This window comes from Neolamprologus brichardi, chromosome 4 (assembly GCF_056152115.1).
Source record: "Neolamprologus brichardi isolate AB-2024 chromosome 4, ASM5615211v1, whole genome shotgun sequence".
NCBI classification, from domain to species: Eukaryota; Metazoa; Chordata; class Actinopteri; order Cichliformes; family Cichlidae; genus Neolamprologus; species Neolamprologus brichardi.
This window is the reverse complement of record NC_142107.1, coordinates 20,967,941-20,991,760: the sequence shown is the minus strand read 5'-3', so window position 1 is coordinate 20,991,760 and position 23,820 is coordinate 20,967,941. Positions and strand designations below refer to the sequence as shown.

General features: G+C 40.2%; 1 protein-coding gene across 4 annotated transcripts in view; it reads right to left on the bottom strand.

The window, feature by feature from the left end:
- med25 (mediator complex subunit 25) overlaps positions 1–23,820 on the bottom strand; it is a 33,284-nt gene that overhangs the window by 5,325 nt on the left and 4,139 nt on the right. For 2 of the 4 annotated variants that reach the window (XM_087840045.1, XM_087840044.1), the window contains 10 exons: positions 21,798–21,922; positions 21,577–21,649; positions 21,139–21,371; positions 18,277–18,369; positions 13,357–13,442; positions 13,212–13,269; positions 13,013–13,120; positions 12,232–12,408; positions 759–872; positions 476–547 (listed from right to left, as the gene is read on the bottom strand). In XM_087840045.1, coding sequence (XP_087696171.1) covers positions 476–547; positions 759–872; positions 12,232–12,408; positions 13,013–13,120; positions 13,212–13,269; positions 13,357–13,442; positions 18,277–18,369; positions 21,139–21,371; positions 21,577–21,649; positions 21,798–21,922 — 1,139 coding nt within the window. The remainder of the gene's footprint in view (positions 1–475; positions 548–758; positions 873–12,231; positions 12,409–13,012; positions 13,121–13,211; positions 13,270–13,356; positions 13,443–18,276; positions 18,370–21,138; positions 21,372–21,576; positions 21,650–21,797; positions 21,923–23,820) is intronic. The other 2 variants (XM_087840046.1, XM_087840047.1) reach the window with 2 other exon arrangements.

Genomic DNA, 23,820 nt, shown 5'->3' with positions numbered 1-23,820 from the left:
TTTAAGTGAGGGAGCTGCATTGCATTTTTGAATTCTCATGCACTGTATGAGCAAAATTATTTGGTCACACCTCTTAATCTTTGAATTTGAGAGTTTTCACTGGAAAGGGAAAGCATTTAGGAGCTAGAGTCATTCAGCCACAAAGTCCCAGACAAGATTACAATGTGTTGTGTAGGTGGCCAAGGACGTTTGTTCATGTAGTGGATGTTGGATAATGTTGCAGCACGTGTGAAAAAGATTCAATACAAGATTCCTGACACCGTCAAACAAACGGATGTTTCTTGATTTTCAGGACAAGAGATGCAATTGTAAGGTAGCTTTGAATGAAGACACAAGGAGCTTATTATACTATATATTGTATTATAATCGATGTAGCTCAGTAAGACCTACAACTGAATTCTAATATTATAATTGTAAGCCCTTGTGAACAATGTAAATACATGTTGGTTAAGTTGAGAGCTACTTTGGGTCTCACCATGTTGTTCTGTCTCTGTTGCTCCTCCATCATAGAGACCTGACTAACAGGGGGCATGCCCACCACCACAGACTGGTCAGATCAGAAGGAGGGAGGGGGAGTGGAGAAGAGTGGTGGAAGTGTGAGGAAAAAAAAAAGAAAAAAGAAAGAGTGGAGGAAAGAGTTAGCAGCAACGCATGCAGAAATCCCAGGCAGTTCAGGTGTCAACATCAGGCAGTGCAGGAGGAATCTGATGAGGGAAAACGGGCAGACGAGCCAGCACAGAGCGCGTTCATTTATTTACCTGCTGCTGGACATTGCCGTGGGAAACTGGAATAGGACCTGGGGCTCTGTTGATGAAGTTCTGGTTGGGGGGGACCTGATTGGGCTGCATAGGTCCTGCTGCACTGTTTAACTGCTGAATAACCAGAGAAAGCAAGAAACTGCAGTTATTATAACATTTAACCATCTTTAACTGGTCTCCGCTCCAACACTGTTCCATCTCTTTAGTATATGACTTGAATGACACCACTGTATTTCACACATTCCACACACACAAAAAAAAAATCCAACAAAAACCCAGAAAGAAAAAAAACAACTAATCCAAAAACAAAAAAAAAAAAAAAAATGCAGAGTGGGCACAAACTCTGGATTGGTCACTTAAAAGAACCAGACCATATTTTGATGGTTCAGGAACTGAACATTAGCACAGTGACAGATCCCAGTTACGCCTGTATAGGAAGTCCAAGCCCAAGTCTATTATCCTAGTACGAACTGCGAGAAACTTATTTAAATTTGTGACAGGGAGACACGTCCAGGTGACTACCCTGCATCCTCTGGTAACACGCTTCAACTGAGTAGCCCTGTTAGTTGAATACAGTTATCATCAAGGGGTGAACTGCCGTTAACCGGTGGAATGGTATGTACACTTTATGCATTGCTAGGCTTCTACTTTAGTGGGCTAGAACCTGTTAGAACCAGTTAAAGATGTAACAATACTTTATAAACAGGTTTAAACCCTTATTGTTTCATGAAAAATCCAAAAAGCGAGTCCACAGTTTAGCTTTATAGCTTCTACAAACTCCTACTTCCCTTTCTCCCTCCTCTTGGGAAAGCCCAGACACGTCTGCAACATCCAACCATGACTCATACAGCCTGTCTGCAGTTACATCACTCAGCAGCAGTACAGAAAAATAATTTTATTCACTGATTACATTTATCATAATACAACTTGATTTTAACCTAATTATTATTTGCATAATATATAGATTTGTATATATAGTTTTCTTGAAGTCTGTGTTACTTTAACGACAGTAAGGCTTTTATCTGTTATCCTTGGGTGGAGAGTGTCAGTTTTCTAAAAGAGACACAAGTTTAGATAATTTAATAAGAATGAAATCCATGGCAGACAGAATCTGTTTGCTGCATCTGAGAATCGTTGATTAATTTCTTGCAGCAGCACTCATAACCTTAAATGCAGATTTAACAGCATTACTAGCAGACGCTCAGGTAATTTCTGAGGAAAGCAAATCATGGCAGACATAATCCGTGAGCTGCGAATGCAAATCACTGGTGAGTTTCCTCTCCCACAGCCACTAATTCAAACCTGCAATTTTGCACTGCGGTTCAGGTGGTTTAAAAGTTATTTAGCCCTAACCCTATCGTACAACGGTCCCAGCTCTAGCTTCCTGTAAGTGTGTGAACAACCCAAATTGTTCTACACAGTGATGAGGAGACAACTTCAAATGGATCAATGCTGCTATCAGCACATGGCTGTTACAGGCCAGTCATTCCTTGTGTTCGTTTTTCTGACACCTCTTGCTTAAAACCAAAAACGTCAGAAAGCTCCTGAGGGTATATTTATTGTGAAAATCGTGCTCAAGTGACCTGTGGCCTTTCTGTTCCATTGAAGGTTTCTGCACTCTGACTGCTGCAGTTCACCTGTCACACTGTAACACAGGTGTCCTAGGGCAAGCTCAGTCCTTCCATCTGTCATCAGCTGAAAAATAATAATAATAATAAAAATAAATTAAAAAAAAATCGTTGTTCCACTGCCTAACTGTCAAAAGTGCCAAAAATAAATATATAAAAATGCTGTTTTGTTATATTTATTGTGGAAGTGGAAATGAAAAAAAAAGTCCAAATTGAAGTGAATGGATCTTGAATTGAAAACTGCTAAATGTTACAAATATTCAAGCGGCTAAAATTGCATTTGGGAATAAAAAGCAAAATCCAATTAACTGAAGATAAAATCTGATTAGTGCCCAGATGAAAAATAATGTTTCTCTTCTGCTAATAGGAAGACCACTGTTCAATCTGCCATTCTGTCTGGACTTTTGATAATCGTGTACATGCATCTCCGATCCTCACCCTAAAAGCAAACCACATCTGCGTATGCACAACGTAAAGGAGGGCTGATCCTCTTTCACCAGCACCGGATATCCACTTTATGTTATGTGTAAACTATGGCAAAATCTTTAAAGTGATGGGATGTCAAATATTATAATGATATCATGAACGTCACACGATCAAACTGAAACAGTTCTTACTTTACTGAAACAAGTGGATTTAAAGTTAAACGATTTAGCTTATTTTCTTTTTAAACATTAACACAGGGAGAGTCGAAACTAGTTTCTTTTTTTGTAGCTACTATTTAACAGCGTTTACCTAAAAGTGTCACATGGAGACAATCCTAAAGCTGCTGTTAAAAGGGAAAAAAAGGATGTAGCACACTTGCTGAATCTGTGTGTGATTGTGCCTACTCAAAACGTTGCTGTGCAGATTGGGCAGATTGTGGGTTGCAGCTTTCTGGAGAACTGCTCATCCAAACAAAATGAGCGAGTGATTCAAGTCTTTTGTCAGAGGAATATGAAGGCCAAAGTAAACAAAAACAAATAAAAAACCATGGCCAGTTATTTTTGTAAGAGTCAGTTCGAGTGTTGGTCCCTCTTTTTAAGCCAGCTCTTCTTTTTAACACTCCTTCAAAGGCCCGTTTGCAGGTTAATTCTTGGTTCTCGGGTTAAAGCTCGAAGTACATTAGGGTCAAGGTGACGGTTTGGCAAAATTAACTTAGTAAGGTAAGGAGATGCTTGGCTTGGGGACTGTTAATGCCAATGGCTCTCCTCAGTAGAAAAAAAGAAAGTAAAATAAAATAAAGCAAACAATTATCTCAGTGTGTGTATGTGTCTCTCCCCAACTACACACAGAGTGGCTACAGTCACTCTGGGGGAAACACTAACAGAACAACTTTTAGCCAAAATATGAGAACCGCCAAATCCAATCTACCTCAAACTCAACACAGCACTTACTGGGTCCCCTGCAGCACATCCACTGAGACTGACGGGGTTCTGAACGGTTGTCTGGGCACATGAAGAGCAGACAGATTTCTTGATCATTAGTACAACTGTTTTTGCACCACTTTAAGTGAAAGAAAGTTGTATGTACTTGTGTTTTTGTCTGTATACATTTTTGTTGTTCAAATTTAGATGAGGATGTAAACCTGAGGGGGTAGGGCTAAATAAGTATATACTTCTGCCTACTCCTTTTCAAACAACTGCATGGAATGATTTTATGAAACGTTGGTGAATGTATATGTTTGAAATAAAAAAAAAAAGAACTGAACTGTTTTGATTCATGCTCAATCATCCAAGTAAGCAAATCCCAAAAAGTTGACTCTTCATCTGTGTGTAGCGTTTTCAGTGGGAGAAACGTTTCGTCAATCACCCAAGTAACTTCCTCAGGGTACGTCCACACTAGCCCAGGTAGATTTGAAAACGGCGTTTCTGTCTGAAAATGCTCCACGTCCACACTAGCGTTTTCAGTCGTTTTCACAGAGTTGTGCGTCCACATTGAAATGGCCCAAAACGCTTGAGTTCCAGTGAGAATTAAAGAATTTGAAGAAAAGCTATCTGGAGCATGTACAAACTGATATTCATCTTTTTTAGGGCAGTCAAAATTGAGAGCAATCAAAACAACTGCTGTATAATGCACTACGCCATCTTTGTTTAATTGGTCACATGACTGCATCACATGACTAAAATGCATCATCGTTTTAGAAAGTCTGCATTTTCGAGTGACGGGACAGCTCCTTTTTGAAAGGTATGCGTTTTCGAGAGCATTTCCAAAACAGCGTCTCAGTGTGGACGGAAGGCCAAAACTGAGAGAAAACGCATTAGTGTGGACGCAGCCTCAGTCTCAGCCGACTGCAGGTTTCCCCAAGCTTATAAACAGTACGTTTGCATAATGACTGAAACTAGCACCACCAACGAACAATGGGCTGTAAGGTCAGAAAAAAAAAAAAAAGAAAAAAAAAAAAAGGAAATGCAAATGGTCATAAGTACCATTCACAGAGAGTTGGGAAATGCTGCTTACTTGTATGTTTTGTCCATGCTCATACTTTCTAGAGCCTGTCAAAGTGGATTTTGATCTCAGTGAGATTACCTGTTTAAATAAAGGATTCAATAAGTAAAGACTCACAAGATATAAAAGAGGAACTCTGAAACCCTGTTAATGTGTTCAGGACTTATGAAGCTTCATGTTAACTTCATCTGAACCTTTTGAGTATTTGTTTTTAAATCACAGAAGAAAGACTTCACGTTGGAGTGGTCTGTGTGGCCTATCACAAAGACAGAAGAAATGATTCCAGTCATCAATAACATGCATACGAGTATGGGCATGTCACGATCGATTTTAATTTATTCCCTTTAAATAAGAACCTATCCAAACAAACAAAAAACCCATCTAGGCCAAATAAATCAATACTGTTTACAGGTTGATATTTTTATACTAATGCTATGAAACCATAATCCACATTTACAGAACTTCATATTTGCTATATGTAGTTGATGTTTACTGTGTTAACAATGCTGAAAGTGTGAAACCACATATTGACTTTCTTTGTACACGTGTGTGCACAGACAGCAAGCAAAAGCAAACGCAGAGGAAGATGATACACCAGCGGAGATTTAACTTCAAGCACCACCAGCTGAGGTGTTTGTTATTTTGGATTTCACGGTTTAAAACAAACCGAAGCCGCCAGCATCGTCTGGCGGGGTGGGGGATATCATATACAATATGCATCTCCAGTTAAACACCGCAACATGAAAAGAGGAAACCTGTTGCTGTTACTAAGAGAGAGTCTGAATAATTCACAAATATAGCACCTGAAATACTGAAGTAAAATGAACTGCAGTCAGTATCATCTGAGTTTTATCTGCAGAGTCCTGCACTTTAAACAGAAATCAGCCAAGACAGACTATTGCAATATGAGACAAGTGGTAGGTGCTTGAAAAGGCAGAATTTGAAACGGGCAGCGGTGCTCCTGAGTTAGCTGTGCTCTGCAGGTGCTGTGGTGTTTTGTGCGATTCCACACTAAGGGGGAGACGAGGAGGAATGAAGGGTGTTTCATCCATCCTCCAAGCACAAATTATTAACCAGACACTGAGGGAGGAAAAAACTGATGGAAGACTGGGGGGAAAAACAAACAAAAAAAAACCCACCTTAACCCATCCATCTTGCTGAATCTGAAGAAATCACCCTGGGATTGCACTAATGCAGGGTATGCTTTCTGACCAACAAAAGCAGTGCAACAAACAGCTTTAGGTCTTTTGAGGGAACTAACAAAACAGCTGCCTCTTTCTGTTCTACTTCCTCTGATTTATCTCCTGTCTTTAACCCACTAACCTGTGAAATCCTGGATCAAGGTTTAGGAGCTTGCATTGCTTTTAAGGGAAAAATATTTAATTTAGTCTTTGCAGTGAACAGAACAAACTGCAATCTTGTTCCTAAAGAATGCCACTCCAGGGGTTTACACAGAGAAACCTTAACTACGGGTCCAAATTGAAATTTTAATTATGTTAAGATTGCTCTACCGCTTCACTATTAGTAATGCAGCACTGAATATGTGATGATACACAAGAGGCAGGAAAAAAAAAAAAAATCTTCATTATAATTTCATGTCTACTGCCTAATCTAAATGCCCTGATGCTCACACACATACACGACTTCACGTTACGTATAAGGCTTATGCGCATTCGCAAAGACATAAAATTAGCGGGGTGAGTAAACAAGCGCTATCATCGCTGATGACAGCAGACTGCGTGGAGAAATGTGATCCAACTCGTGTAAAACCGACAGCGGGCTTCCTTTTTAAAGAGAGACGCACTGCTTCTCTGGCTAGATGCTGCATTGTTTCACAGTTACGCTGCACCTCTCCTCCCTGGATGCTACAAACTGGAGTACAGCCCTGTGATGGAAAAGCTAATCCAGAGGACGCACTTTGAATCACCCCGTCTCTGGCGATGAAGACGAGCAGAGAGGGAGAGTGAAATTTCCAAGTCATGTGGACAAAGCAGCAGTGTTTGTAACCTGTAATGAACTCTGCCACAGGAACAGGGAACCTTCGCCAGTGAGATGGAAGGGAAGGAGGTGGGAGGGCGGGCTTTGTCTCTAGACCTCCTTATCCTGTCCATGAAGAGTGACACACACTTTGCCTCCTACAGCACGTCTTATGTAATGCTAACATCTAGACAGCCTGCAAAATTAACACCCCATCTTCTTTGCTTAAAGCTGAATTTCACAAGTTTACACTTTTCACATTATACCAAACATAGCACAGCAACTAGTGTGAATGTTTTGGTTTCACCTTGCTGTATAGCAAAATGATATTACCTCTCAAAGGTACCATAAAATAAGACAAGGTTTTCATCTTTCATTAGTCTAGATATTATTTCTTTTTATTTTGATTATCAAGGTAAGAAAATGTGGAAAAAATGCTAATCACAGTTTTCAAGAGCTTTAAAATTCCTGCTCCTTTCCTCCTTAAACCTGAAATTATTCACTCTTCTTCTGTACGGGACTGCCTGTATTTTGCAGCACAAACCGGTGCCAGAGGTGGGGGTGCAGGTGCTTCTAACTATGCTGGTGTATAAAATGCTAAAATCATAGCCTAGTGAGCTGCAATACGTCAGATGAGGGCTGTGGAGCGAATCAAGACCTGATTCAGAAAGAGAAGAACACAATCTAGCAATTTATAAATGTGAATCATCACGTTAACTTGAAAGGTCCACAGAAGATGTATTACTCATCTTTTCCTGGTAGTTTAATCATAGACTGCATATGTGCCTCTGCTTCCTGTCATTTCCCAAAAACGAAGCTAAAACCAAAGGAGGCTGCCATCTTTCATTTTTGGATGCCCAGTCCTGATTTAACGCAGAATGCCCAGACTTGACTCCACGCACCCGCCCCCAACATTTTTACAAGCCTCGCTGCTCCAGTGGTGATCGCCTCTGCTGTGACTGAAAGCCACTTACACGCAGTGTTGGGAAGGTTACTTTTAAAATGTATTCCACTACAGAATACATGCCCCAAAATGAAGTTACTCAATGAGAGTAACGTATTCTGAATACTTTGGATTACTTAATATATTGTCATGCTTTTTACAACTACATGAATGTACTATTGCTGTGATTTATTACTATTACTGAAGGCTACTCGCTACCGAGCTAACATTGTTAGGTTAGTTCATAGACTGCTTTCAGAACTACGCATGCTAATTTGCAGCTAGCAGGTTGTTAATGCTATCCATCAATTCTAACTGCCTGCAGTCTATGAACTAACCTCAGCAAACAATGTTAGCTCGGTGACGAGAAGCCTTCAGTAATAGTAATAAATCACACAGCAAAAGTACATTGAAGACACTGAAGTCGCACATAGCCCAGGTAGCTAACGCAACTAAAACAAGGTAATTGAACTAAGCTAATGGTTAAGTTCTTAAAAAAAAAAAAAAAAAAAAAGAACTTCCTTCCAGATGTTTCTTTAGTTTGGAGGTCGATTCTTTTGTGCTGGCTTTGGGTCCATTGTGTAACTGACGCTACCAAAATTAACAGGACCCTTACATTAGAGCTTTATTTTGTGTTTTATTTGGGTTTCGGCAATGCGTGTAATTTCCAAAATTTGAGAGGGGATAGCCTATCCTCTGCCCGTGAGCGCTTTGGCACGGGCGAGGTGCCCACGGCAGCACCCGCTGCTTGTTGAGTGTAAGAGCGATACACGCTTTCACGTCAAAAAGACATCATAAATAAGTCTCCAATAACACCTAAAAAAGTCGCTTTTTAGAAAAAAGTCGCTAAGGGGGTCTGAAAACTCGCTAAATATAGCGACAAAGTCGCTAACACTGTCCTCAACCCTCTAATATTTAGAACGCATACACTTACTGCCTCCTCCCCCTTTACAAGTCTCAAAAAGCAGAAAAACGGCTACACTCAGCAACGGCAATAATGCCTCCAACAGTGGAGGATCTTTTCTTTTAAAATATGAATACAAATTATGAGTTCATACCACCACTGAATCTTATGTGGTAAACATAATTATCCCTGCCACACACACACAGTTGTGATATCAGTCAGCAGCTGCACAGTGTCTCCTCCTCTCTGGTGCTGGCAGTTTGATAACTACAGAGCCAGAAAAAAAGGTTTTAGAAATTCTTTTTTTCTAATTTACTAACCAATCTCAAGATCATGTTGCCTGTCCTCTTTGTTTTCAGACAGTCTCAATAACAGACATGAGAAGTGCTTGATTCCTAAAAATCATCCCAAAAAACACACGTGCAATGTGTTTTTAATGAACGAGTTTAACAGGAGCAAAAACTTCAGTGAAATGAAGGTGCAGGAGTTTACAAATTAAAACAAATTAATTTTTTCACTGACGTGAACAGGTGACGCATGCACGTTTAAGCAAGTTAGTTCCACAAGCTTAAGAAACAAAAGCAGCCTGATATCAGACGTAACAAGCACTTCATTGCACTCTGACTGTCGTGTCTGGAGCCAAGCAAACACAACAGAACAGGAGAGGAAATTGTGCTTATATATTCACTGGCCAATTTATTAGTTACAACTTGCTAGCACTGGGTTGGACCCCGTTTTGCCTTCAGAATTGCTTTAATTCTTTGTGGCACAGATTCAACTAGGTGCTTGAAAATATTCTGAGATTTTGCTGCATATCGACAGCTTCACGGTATCACACAGTTGCTGCAGATTCGTCAGCTGCACATTCGTGATATGAATCTCCCAATCCACCAAATCCCAAAGGGACTCTACGGGATTGATTTCTGCTGACTGTGGAGGCCATTTAAGCACAGTAAACCGACTGCAATGTTTGCTGGAAGCAGCCATCAGAAGATGGGTGCAGTGTGGTCACAAAAGGATGGACACGGTCAGCAACAGGTATCATCTGGTGTTGCTAAACAACACTAAACTGGCACTGAGAGGTACAAAGTGTGCCAAGAAAATATCCCCTACACCAGTACGCCACCACCACCACCACATACCTGAGTGGTTAACACAAGGCAGGATAGAGCCATGCTTTCATCTTATTTTGTGCCAAAATCATTCTCCTCTCACCTTTGACATCACCAAGGTATTTTCACCCAGTGAACTTCCACTCGCTGGATATTTTCTTTTTCTGACCATTCTCTCAGCAGTTTCTGAAATACCCTGACCACACCATGTAGTACCAACAATCATGCCACATACAGTCACTTGCATCACCTTTCTTCTTCATTCTGATGCTCTGTTTGAACGTCAGCAGGTTGTCCTGACCAGTGTTGGTCAAGTTACTTGAAAAAAGTAATCAGTAACTAATTACTTCCCCAAAAAAGTACTTTTTAAAAACACAATTTACAACCTGAATAGGTGATAAAGTGATAGATCTTTCAGCCCAATTCTACTTTTTCTACATAATCCATCATACAAAATGTAATCAAATGGAAAAGTCTCTTTTTAAAACTTTTATTAGTTTTAATCTTTTAACTTTATGCATCAAGCAACATTCTCTGACTGGAAGAAATTTGTTTAATATTTAAACCTATTTTCTGCACATTCCAGCACATAAAATATTTTTTTTTGTGTGTTTACACTCAGTCTTTCAAATAGATGCAAGTAAAACACAGCAGAAAATAAATAAAGTCAAAGACTAGCGGTCCTGTTGCTCTATTTTCACCTGTAAAGCAGGAGTGGGGTAGGCGAAGGTTTACCCTGGTGCAGGTGTGCAGCGGTCAGTGGAAGAATCTGCGAGTTTCTCTGAATTTCCCATTACATGGTAGCGCACTCGGTGCTAGCTTGGAAGTTTAGGGTTTTTTTCGCTGTAAAAAGAAGTTTTCTTCTCACGCACAACGGACACTAATGTTTTTGTCACTTTTTATGGAATCAAACTTAAAGGTCAGTACTTCCACGCTTTAAACGCTGCACGCTCATACTCTCTCCCGCACTCGATATATTATCCATTGTTGCTCTGTACACAGCTGTTTTCACAAACGTCGCACTTGCTTACGTCACTGTCATGAGACATTCTCGCCAAAAAAAAAAAAAAAAAAAAAAAAAAAAAAAAAATCACGGTTTTAGTAACGCAGCGTTCCTACGGGAAAGTAACAGTAATCGAATTACTGTTTTTGCAATAGTAATCCCTTACTTTACTTGTTACTTGAAAAAAGTAATCGGATTACAGTAACGCGTTACTGCCCATCTCTGGTCCTGACTGTGCCTACATGCATAAATGCACTGAGTTGTTGCAATGTGGTTGGCTGATTAGACGTTTGCATTAACAAGCAGTTGAACATGAGTACCTATTAAATTGGCCGGTGAGGGTCTGTTGACTCAGCAGGGCTAATATTAAATGAGGAAAGTGGATAATTTTCCGTCATCGTTAGAAAAAAAAAAACAACAAAGAAAGGGAAACATTTGAATGTGCTATTTATAGGCTATTATGCAATAGTGTTAGTGGTCTGGCCCACTCAAGATTAAATTGGACTGCTTGTGGCCCGTGAGCTAAAATGTGCTGGGTACACCTGAATTAAATGAAAGCTGGAAAAATATGGACTATTATTCCTGAAGGCTTTTGTATTCATGGTTTCTGTATTTATGGTCCCATATAAGTGCATTATTTGCTGTCAGATTTAAGCATACCTCCAAACTCCATTTAGAAAAAAAAACAAAAAACTAAATCAATATATGAAATTCAGCTGTTTGGTCTTTGCTTACCATGCTGGTTCAGTTTTGAGTGTTTCACTCTTAATAATTGATACCCAACAATGGTTTTCCCCTCTGTGACTTTGATTTAATATAAATATTTGATGTTAAAGAGAAATATTTAATATTTGAAACTGAGTTTACAAGAGCTTTAAACTACTAAGAGTAAAAAGTCAGAGCCAAATTCTGACAACCCCAAAAATACTTTGAAACAAACAAAGGTGTGATAGTTTCATCACACGCACACACACACACAATCTCAGAGCTGAGTGAAGCACTTAAATTAGGGGCAATTAAACCCTTAATATTTGATGTTTTAGCCAGTTATTAATCATTAACGTGAAATAAACAATTAAAAAGCAGTAACTGTGCATTATCCCAGCATTTTGAAAGAAACAAACGCAGCGCCGATTACTGCAGAGGCCATTGTGTTGTGGTTGAAGCAAATTCGACATAAAGAGCTTTTATGCTTTGCACCTATATTTGCCTTCAGTTAAGCAGCGATAATGAGGTGGGAGTGCAACAGTCAGCTAATGTTGCAGGAGGTAATGCCTGTAGTAGAGTGGCTGCTGTGAAGATACCAGACTCACTAAATGAAATGTCAACAACAATGCAACTTAACGCCTTAAACAATGCACCTCAATTCCCTGTCCAATCTCTAAAATACCTCCTCATTATCACCTGCTTTTGGTCTCCCGCTGCACATGTTTTCTACCACACTGAAACCTTCTTCCCACAAACTCCACTTCCACTCACCGCTCTGTGCTGCTGGACCTGCTTGTGGCTGGTGATGACCTGCCGGATGCCGTTGACGAAGCCACTCTGGTCGTTGGGGATGAGGCCCATGAATATTCTCTTCTTGGATGAGTAAAGCAGCATCAGCACCCGCACTTCACAGGGCGAGGTAGTGTGGGGGAAGTGGACGCAGCCAGCCTGCAGAGGGTCACAGGGCAGATTAAGACCCTGACATGGGACGCTGTTGTAATTATGTGATGGGCTCCGGCTCGGGGACATAACCTTCTCCTAAGCTCCTTTGCCCAATCAAACATGCCAGTTTTATAAAGTGAATGCAAATGATATTAATTCACACTGTTCTTTCCCTGGGCTGCAAATCAAATTTAGGCAAAGAGGCAGAGCTCAGCTGGACCGAATGCCATTAATGCCTCCGCTATTTCTCAAAGGTACCAGCAGATTAAAAATAAACCACACTAACAAAAGTCCTATCATTATGCTACCCCTTTGGAAAAGGATCACAACTAAAAGCTTTTTTCTTTTGTTTAAACTGATGACAAATAATGTTTTAAATGATGTTGAGCTTTAAAAGAAAGAGTGGCCTAGAACCCCCTCTAGAGTCTTCACCATAAAACTGCAACACAGGTTCACGATCAGTCCATCTACTGGGTAAAGGTGGAACCTGCACGCAATTTGCACTCATGCGAAATAAATTGAGGTATGCTGAATGATGGACAAGAGTGGGGACAAGCAGAGGACACACATTCCAGGTTCGGAGGAAGGCAGAGGGAGCTCGAAAACTTACAAAACCATTGGCCATAATGCGGTACAGGCCTTTCAGCGACTCCACGTCTTTGTTCGTGAAGAGAAACTGAACCATCCGAGAGTTTCTGAAGAGGTGACCTAAGGTTGTCTACGGAGAGAGCAGGCGAGATATGCATCATTCATAAAGGCGTCACTGTTGCACATAAACAAAAGAAAACAGTATAAACACACGGTCTCACCAGCAACTGCTGTGGAATTAGCTGCATAATGAGCTTCTGTGGCCACTGGTCTGTGTTTCTGTTTAGAGACAAACGCACAGAGTCACGGCGTGAACAAAAACATTTCGCCACTTCTAACGTCCAGGGTGTCTGATGAGCTACTCACAGATTTTCTCCCGGGTTGACGTGCACCTGACATGGCAGGGATCGCGTCAGCTTGGTGGCCGAATCCATGGATGAGGCTTTAGGTTTCTGCATGGGTTAACATAGAGGGGCGAGTGTGAGACAAAAAGAAGAACTCATCTAGAAGGGCACAGAAAACATTACTTAAAGCTCACAGAAAGCTTATTCCAAGAGATACCACGGCCGACTCTCTTAAACCAAAATTGAAATACAAAGTAGGCAGACTGGATTTAGCTAAACTGTGAAAGTTCTTGTGGCTGAGCACATTATGTATTAAGTTTAGTGTGGACACGCAGAACAAAGAAATCAGTAAAAGTGCAGAGAGAACAAATATATTTTTAACACTTTTATATAAGAATTCGCACCTCTAGCCCAACTTCAAAATAGACCTGATGGTGTGTTCTTACTGTCCCTGAGAAAACAACTGAAAAAGCCCGAGTTCAGCCTGCAGAGTGGACAAGATTTTTACTCTTTCACAAATAATTAAAGGGAATTTTCTATTTCGGTCTGCATTTTAAGCCTGGGAAGAAGTGCATAGTTGCAGCCAGTTTATGGGGTTCATTGTCGATAAAGCTGTTACAATATTAAATGTTCGCTATACAGCTATGATGGCCAAAATAATTTATACCAACTAGAACAGCTTTTGAAATCTGGGAAAAGAAATGAGTGAACAATAACATAATTTTATAAGTCACATGAACTTTTAATCTTAATTATTGTGGTCTTTTGCAAATGAAATACACTCAAAAAAAGCCCTTAAAGAAAACCTAAAACGCTCAGCACATTATTATTCTTGCACTCAGCCAAAGTAGCTTTGCAAGATTCAGTTCAAAATCATTCTTATTTATCGTTTTCTGGGCTTTCAACCTAACAGATGATTCTCTATATTTAAAAAAAGCAGCTCTTTCCCTTCTGTGAAAGACAGCTTTTTTCTGATTGGCTGCCACTTAAAAATACAAGGTCTGAACAGCAGATAGGTGGGACACCATATGAGGAATATCCACTCTCTGACATCATACAAAAAAATAAGGAAAAACATAATATACTCCCTTTAAGCACCCAAAGGCTAGTGCCGTTGAGTTTTATACTTAGACAGAAAGAACAGATCTCTCTAAAAACAATCACTAAAGGCCAGAAAAAAAAAAAAAAATGTACATTTGATTTGTGTGTGAACTGTGCCTTAAATCAAGCGGTCCCCAACCCCCGGGCCTCGGACTGGTACCAGGCCGTGAGAGTTGAGGCTCAGGTGTGAAATGTATAGTTTTCAGGGTTTTTAATCGGTTTTCAGCGTTATTTTGTTATCGTTTTTATCGTTAACTCGGTTTTTCTGGGTCTTTTCACGTGTGTTATGAATAAATTCTTTTTTTTTTCGGTACCGGTACTAGTTTTATTTTGTTGTATTAATCCGCGACACCTTAAAGGCCGGTCCGTGAAAATAATGTCGAGCATAAACCAGTCCGTGGCGCAAAAAAGGTTGGAGACCGCTGCATTAAATAACAGATTTTTCACCAGAGTCAGATCACTCTCAATTCTGAGTTTCAGACAGTCTGATACTGAGCAGTCTGAAGCAGAGCTCCAGGCTCACCAGGATTACGTGCACATATGCTGACCTCATTATTGAAACCATGCATTCAATGCTGCAATACAGCATAAAGTTAACCATAACTGTGCAAATTAAACAGACAGTTATGGTGCTGGAACATTTGCAGTATTATCACGCGTGTTACTACTAATAAATCATTAAATTCATTAATTGACTAATAAAAATATCAGGTATTGTTAACACCAGAAAATCGGAACACTGCAAAAATTTAGAAAAGTGACCGTTATGCAACTCTTTACTTATCAGCACACTCAACTCTCAATAATTTCCAAAAATATTCAGAGAGCCCAAAGATGTTACTTGGAGAAAAATGACTGTGGTTGCAGTTCATAGGGCTCTAGTCAGTTGTTTTGTAGGCTTAAATACCTCACAGCTTATTCAGTTTGAGCAATGAACTCCCAAAAGAGTGTGCTTTGGAGTGGCACCGTTCCTATTTGGTGAGTAATGTTGCCGTTTTGGATGTGTTTGACCATCCAACATTCAATTTACACCAGAATGCTCTGATGGGTATCTGGGATTTCAAGTTGGCCTGGGAGCAATTGGAGAATATTGCTGAGGAAAAGGATCTGTGGGCTGCCCTGCTCAAGCCTCTGCCAGTGACCTCAATCAGAAAAAGCAATTTAAAGAAATGGATGGACTTTTAAGACCTAAACAAATTGTCAAGAATTAAAAGGAGTGGGGCGCTCTCTCCAAGCACATCAATGCAGCAATCCCACTGGGAACACTGCCAGCACTCGTCTTCAGCGCATCAATACAAGATCAATGGTTAATCTATCACATATTAGTCAGGTCTACTATAGACCATTACAAATGTGTTGTGCTGCAGACAAATGGGTTATTTATCTCCAGGGCTTGCTAAGGTGGAGAAGAAAAGCAGCCAGGAATGTGGACAGTAACAAAACACTCTAATCTGCTTTAAATTAGAGGTGGATTTAAAAAGTGTGTCAGTAAACCACAGCGGAAACCGCAAACACGCCACATTTTAGACGAGAAAAGCTTTCATAGAATAACAGATTGAAATTCAGCCAAAAACAGAACATACCATATTGATAACACTGTACTCCGAGCAAGCGCCATCCAAGTGTGCTGGCAGTCCTTGAGAGTTTTTATCAACAGCCATTTCTCCAAATGAGATTTAGTGTCTGCATTGTAATTGTTCTCAACATTACAGATTGTGCCACAGAAGAATCACTTACAGAGCTGAAAGCCTGATGACTTAACTGCAGTAGGAGGCAGCAGATTAAGAGCAATGTTTCATGCTTCTAATTCGTCCACTCAGATCATTTGCGACGGTTTGTATTTTCATAGACAAGATTTAGCTTCTCCAGAGCTTCTTCATTCTTATTCCTGTCCGTTTAACCGACTTGAATAATCTTGACAAACAGAAGACGGGGGCTGGAGTCGATGCGGGGAAATTGATCCGAGTCTGTCCGCTAAACACAAACACTGGAAGACCTCATGAGTGTCGCATAAAAGGCATTAACATCCATTTTCCTGGCTCAGCAATGCAACTGTAAACTGCATCGATTTGACCTTGGGCAAAAACCAATAGAAGTAGCACGATAAAATGATGTGCAATTAATCAAGCTGTAAAATAATCAATGGCAGGTGGTTATTAAGACTTACTGCTGTGATAGGTCCTAGACAGCGGTAGGGCAAGTCTCAGACTGTGCTGGTTTTTATTCTAATCTAATACAGGCTGATTTACAGCAGGGACATCTAATTCACTTATCCTGAAGTTTCAAAAAATACTTATCAATTACAAAAGGACAGAAAATATAAAGCTCAGTCTAGGAGCCAGTTAGCTTAGCATTAGGAATGGAAACACAAGGAACCAGGTAACTTGTCTGTAGCCCCTCTGAAGCTTGCAAAGGCAAAACTTTTTAGATAACAACATGCAAACTAATGTACAGCCCCTCTGTCTAAACCAAGACGTACAAGGTTCTTTTTTTAAGACAGCTCTCTTCTGATTGGCTCCTTCCTACAAACAGAGGGTTTGTGCATGAGATGTGAGGATATGAGGAACATCTGCTCTCACTGACTTACAGAGCCAAGGGCAGTGTTAGGTAAAGTAATGCATTAGATTACCCTCCAGCTAAACTAAGCAACACACGTTAGTATTGCATTTAAAGTAATCAGTTACCATAATTGTCGGGCTATAAGCCGCTACTTTTTGCACAAGCTTTGAACCCTGCGGCTTTTAGTCCGGTGCAGCTTTTCTATGGATTGTCCATGATTTTTGTGATATCGTAAGAGGATTTGTTTTGTTTCTTCCGCTGTTGTACGGCACTACGTTGCCTGGCGGAAGGATCGGGGTTCAAGAGTGGTATGTTGGTCACATGTCCGTCCGCCAGGCAACGCAGTGCCGTACGAAGTAGTGCGAAAAACAAACTTCAAAGTAGCGCTACGCGTTCAGTGGGAGGCGTGGATGATGAGCGGCGATAAATTTGCGAAAAGCAAGTTATGCCCAACTCCACCAGTGGATTCTGAAATCTATTTTTCTGGTGTGCTGTAGGTTATTGTTATGTACTACATTTGTTACTCATTTATGGAGCACAGTACATGTTTCGTACTTGTAATTACCGCTACTTGTACATATACCTAAAAAGTTATGCAAATATGTACCCATAACTTGTTTTTCAAAATATTAATAAAAGGGGTGTGTCTCCAAACAGCCATCTCTTTCCTGACAATTCGCTTTGTGCATATTCTCTTACATATGATAAGTCAACATTGAAACACCTGCGGCTTTTAGTCAGGTGCGGCTAATGTACGTACAAAACAGGATTTTCCCCTGTTTTTAGCTTGTGCGGCTAATATTCGGGTGCGCTTTGTAGTCCGGGAAATACAGTATTTACTTTGTTTTTCCAACCTGTAACTCTTCAATATCTTTCCGGATTTCCCTTAATTAGTTTATTTTTGCTGTGACAAAAAGAAAACATTTCTGTTTTCCTCAGACTCCTTTGCAGCTGCTGCAGCACACCATTAAAAAGTATCAGACTTTCAATGTTTACTCAAGTATCGGTCAGCTGCTAAAAAGCTCTATTGCACATTTTAAAGGAACAGCTGCAAGCTGACTGGTAAATGGAGCTCCACAGTGTACTGGTGGTGAGGCCCACTGAGGAGGAGAATGGTTAGTATTAGCAGTTTTCCCAGACCTCTTTTGTCTGAACTCTGATGACTTAAGTGATTCTTTCCTTGATGGTTTACTTTCTGATCACAAAGCTCTCAATAAAAGTAAGACATCCATTTATTTCCCATTGAATGAACATTAACTCAAAATCAAAGAATCTGTTTTACCTCTTGCCACTCAAGAACACCAGTCCAGGCCACTACTTTATTGGTGACACCTTGTCCTTGTGGAATTGGGTTTGGATTGACTTGACTTCCAGGCTGTAAGGAAATTAGAGGACGCTATCAATACAACACTTTTCCAGGAATAAAGAATTACTTCTCAATTCATAGGAAAAGTAATTCTTTCAATAGTAAAACATAATTCTTTAGAGCTGATCGAACTACATTATTAGATGTAAGATTTGACTCTAGACAATTGAATCTGTTAAAAAAAAGGAACATTAATAAATGAATTGGAAAACGAGGGGGGAAAAAAAACGCTACCCACAATGATCTTCTGGGGAATAGCGACTCTTATCTGGTTTTGATCTGATAGTAGTAGCACTTAAAATTCATTTTGATATTAGGCTTCAGACAGTGTGCTGGTCTGAAAACTCAGCTCAAGGCTGCTGCTTGCAGAGCATCACCAAGTTAAGTCCTGAGTCTTTCTATGTGAAGCAGCATTTACATGTGAGAATATCAGTATGACTTAATCTTTGATAGTTTACAGGGGTGAAAACAGCAAATTAAACCTAAGATAACCCAATATTTTTTCCGCCAACTTGACCCACAGAGGCTGATGCTCCAACCACTCAATTAGACAGATTTATTGCTTCCTCAATCAGCAGTTTCAGCTCTGTGTTGGAATAATTTGATGGGTTCCCCCCCACAAAGATCAATTAGCCTTTTCACAAAATAAACCTGGATTAGGAAACACAATATGCCACTGGAACATGGAATGAAAATGAACTTCTGTATGCAGAGTACTGTATACGTCTTCAGCATTAGTCCAACTGTTTTTTCCCCTTTTCTTTTCTCTGGGTTTGAACAAAATGTGTAAACAGAACAGAAAAATAAAGGCATGAATGTGACTTAGGTGTACAAAGGCTACGTTCACACTGCAGGTGAAAGCGCATCAAATCCAATTTTTTTGACCCTATGCGACCCATATCCGATCATGGTATGACAGTGTGAACGGCACAAATCCGATATTTTCAAATCCGACCTGGGTCACTTTCGTATGTGGTACTGAATCCGATACATATCTGATGTTTTAGAAAGCGACTGCTGTTTGAATGGTCATGTCGCATTAAATCTGTCTTTTACGTCAGTGACACAAGACAGACGCCAATTATCAGCGCCCGAGAAGCGCCCAAGAAGACATCGTGAACGCTTGCTGGCCATCCAATGAAAGGGAAGACAACGTTGGAGAAACGTGAACATTTTATTTGTACTGTATAATCTGCAGATTCTGACAGAAATCTGCAACTATCCTTTGAAGCACCGCTCCTCTAAAACAGCAATAAGGATCATTATTAGGCCAAATGTAAATAACAAAATAACTTTATAACTTCAAGCAAAATTGGGAAAGGTAAAGTCCGAAACAAGTCTTTATATTAAGGGCCATCAGTCAAACAATACTGTTTGCTCTGGGTCTAAACAGAGCGTGTTGTGTGTGACGTCTTCTTTTGCGCATGCGGGCTGCTTTGAGCGTTCACACTAGAGCGCGTTTGCGGTCGCATTTTATTTGTAGTGTGAACAAGCAGACCAAAAAAAAAAAAAAAAAAAAAAAAAAAAAAAAAAAAAATCGGATTAAGAAGCATTAAGACCTGCAGTGTGAACGCAGCCAAAAACACCGCTGCAGTTAATCTGATGAAAGTGTTTTGCAATGTGCAACTGTCAGGACAAGTCAGCATTGGAAATAGGAATATATACGCTTGGAGGCCAATGTTTCCAGTGTACTGGACAACATGGAAGTAGTTCTTTAGTTACATGATATCACGATTGAGCGCTAATATCCCCTATATAGGAAAACACTTCTTGTTTTCAGTAGGCATGTGTGCGACTATACGACTAATTGTCACTACTCAGCACCAGACTTGCTACTCATTTAATCCAAGTCTTGCTAAGATTTTAAATGTGAAATACCAGTAAATTGTTGTGTCCTAAATGTTATGCAGATATCTTATTGCACCATTATTGTTCGTTCTTTTAAAGGTGAAAGAATGAGCTCATGGATACAAGTGGAAAAAAAAAATTAGCTTTCTCCAAAGGGCAGATGGGCTTTCCCTTAACAGTATGGTAAGGAGTTGAGTCATTTAGGAGGGGCTCGGAGTAGAGCCGCCACTCCTCTACATTGAAAGGAGGCAGCTGAGGTAGTCCTCGATATAAAGTTGTCCGACCAGGCGTGTCCTACTGGCAGGAGGCCCCAGGTTGGGCCCAGGACACATTAGAGAGATTATATCTCTTGGCTGGACTCGATGTTTCCTGGATAAGCTGGAGGAAATGGCTAGTGAGAGGGGCTGCTGCCCTGCAACCCAGACCCAAATAAGTGAATTGCTAGATGGTTTATTGTTTTTGCTATTTTAGATTTTAAATTATATTGAAGAGGTTGTCATGAATTTAAGAGCAGCGTGCATCATGTTCCACACTTTTTGGTCGCAGTTTATTCGGTTTTTTTGGATGTTAATTTGTCACCTTTTAATAATACATGAATGTCTTGTAACATGTTTTCATATCCTATCTAATATCGGTTTATTTTAAGTGTTTTTCTTCCTCATTGTCTGAAGTATATTGAGTTTGTCATCGGTGGTCAGACCAAGCTCCACTGAGTCTGAGCTACCAGCTTGATCTCTGCAACTTTGGTTTTTCCAGGGACACATTACAGAGCTACGGTTCTTCTAATCGAACTCTTAGCAACACAAGAAATACGAAGTTTCCCAAATGTAAAAATAATGCATTGTTTGCAAATTCTTGTATTTTTAACCCTTAAAAGGGGGTTGGAAGTCGAAAAAAGTGAAACAGAAATGCTACAGTGACAGAAATTACCATAGCGGGCGCTGCAGATGGTTGCGTGGTCTGATTTCCAGAGGGTTGTGGCTGCTGAGGGAGTGGCTGTGGCGGCTGGGTGGGCACTGGCTGTCCTGGGGGTGGGACTGGCTGCTGATTGGGAGTAACTGGTTGGATTGGCGTATTTACCGTACTCACTGTTGATAAGCTCGGCTGAATGGGCTTGACTACAGGGTGACTGGGAAATGGAGGCCCTTGGCCCATTCCTGGGACTGAAGGAAGGAAAGAAGGCATAAAAAGACAAGACGGACATAAAAAAAAAAAAAAAAAGCATAAATCTGAACAATATCATATATAAATATGCTGTAGGGTTAAACACCAAGGCATAATCACACATGGTCTATGTAAACACAGACACACTGCAAGTAAAAGCTTGGCTAGTATAAATTGTTCACAAAGAGCCCTCTGGTAACTCACAGCGACTCTTCTGGTTGTTGGCTGCCTCCATGACCATCTGTGCAGCCACCTGAGCAGCAGTCAGAGGCGTATTCTGTCAGCGGGCAGATTAAAGGAAGACAATGCTTGGTAAAAGTTTTAAGGGAAGAAACATAAGCACTGCTGTCTGAAACAGAGCCAAAAGCAGGCAGCACGAATTAGTCTCCAGCCAGCTTTACACTATATGGCTGCTTGCCCATTACCTGATAAGGAGGGGTTGTGTTTATTGGTGGAGGGGGCTGTGGAGTTCCAACAACAGGCTGACTACTAGCCAGCACCGGAGGAGGGATGACAGGTTTGTGCGGCCCAGGTCCTCCACCTGCAGAAACTAGAAAGAGACGGGGAGATAAGCTCATAGACTGTACATAAAAGATGGCTGCAGCCATCAGGACATCACCCATTGTTTAGTGAAGTCCAGTTGAAAAGGTACAAGCGTTTTTTTTGTTCCGTTTTGCACTTCTGACAACTGGAAGCATGACATGTATTTATGACTCTGATCACAGAGATGCGTCGGAGTAACCTTGAATAGTAGCTAAGTCTTTAGAAATTCCTTTAAGAATTACAAATAAAGAAGAGCTCAGAGTGAAATAAAAATCTTATATAAATGGATGATTCATAAACTGTGATGTACAAAGTTACAGTCATGTTTCAGTAATTTTAAAATTAGACAGAAATAACCAGAAGAAATAGAGAATGCAGTTTTTAAAAGATGATGTCATCTATTAGGGGGAAAAAGCTATTCAAACCTGGCTCTGAGTGAAAAACTAAACTTAATAACTGGTTGTGGCACCCTTGGCAGGAAGATCTGAAATTAATCATTTGTGATAAATGTAGATTTTTTTTTTTTTTTTTTTTTTTTTTTTTTTTAAATTCAGCAGCATGGGAGTCATGCCAAAGCATTTCTGATGGATTTAAGTCTAGACTTCAACTAGGCCACTCCAGAAACTTCATTTTGCACTGTTTTTTTTTTAGCCATTCAGTAGCAGAGTGACTGGTGTATTTTAATACATGCTCAATCATCGAGGTAAGGAAAACCCAGAAAGTTCATTCTGTTCGTCTGAATTTAGTGGGAACTTCTTGAGTTTCCGCTAACAGCAGGTATCCCCAAACTTCTAAATGGTATAGTTGCATTATGACAAAAACTAGCACCATTGATGGTTGTGAGCTCAATTTCGTGATTGTTAATATGCAAGTTGTCATCGCCATTGTCCATGCTGATGACAAGTGAGGTGTTTCAGATCACTTTCTGCTGCATAACCTTCAGGGTACGAACTGATAGTCAGACGTTCTCCTTCACGATTTTCAGGAAGAGAGCAGAATACATAGTTCCTCAAATTTTGAAAGTTATCCTGGTCCTGAAGCAGCATCATACTACCACCACCATGTTTGACTGTTGGTATGAGGTTCCTTTTATGAAATGCCATGTTAGTTTTATGCCAGTTGTATTTTTCCTCCTGGGGTTCATCAAGACATTTTTTACCAAACGTGAGATGAGCCTTTGTGCTCTATTTGGTCAGCATTGGTTTTCACCTTACAATTATCCCACTTTGCCACGTCTCTTTCTTTTTGTTGAATCATAAGTGTAGCCACGACCGTAACTGAAGCAAGTCGAGCCTGCAATTCTTTAGATGTTGTTTTGGGTCCTTTTGTAACCTAAATAAGTCGTTCATGCTCTCTTGGAGTAATTTTTGTAGGCTGGCCACTCCTGGTTATGTTCACCACTGTTTTTTTAATTTGTGGCTAATGGCGCGCAGCATGGTTCACCAGAGTCTAGGCCTGGGTTTGGCCAATAAAAGTGAACTCAGCTTTCAAAAAATGTGATTACTCAGTTAATTCATGACTTAACAAGGGAGGAAAGAACTTTTTTCCCCACATAAGGTCTGGTAGGTTTGGATAACTTTTCTTCCCTTAATAAATGAAATCCTCATTCTAAAACTGCATTTTGCTTTGATCATCTTTGACTAATATTAAAAATGTTTTGAAAAGGTGAAACACGTAAATGTGACAAATATGTACAAAACAAGAAGGCAAATTGTTTTTTCACAGCATTGTACACTCGTCTACTTTCTGTATTAAACATCAACCTGCAGGGCTAAAAATGTCAAAGTGCCAAAACTACAGTTCCAACCAAGCGGACAACTTAGCAGTCCATTCTCAAATCTAAATAAGAGCAATTCCTCCAGCCGATAACCAGCACGATGGCACCCAAGGTGTAAAAGCTAAGGC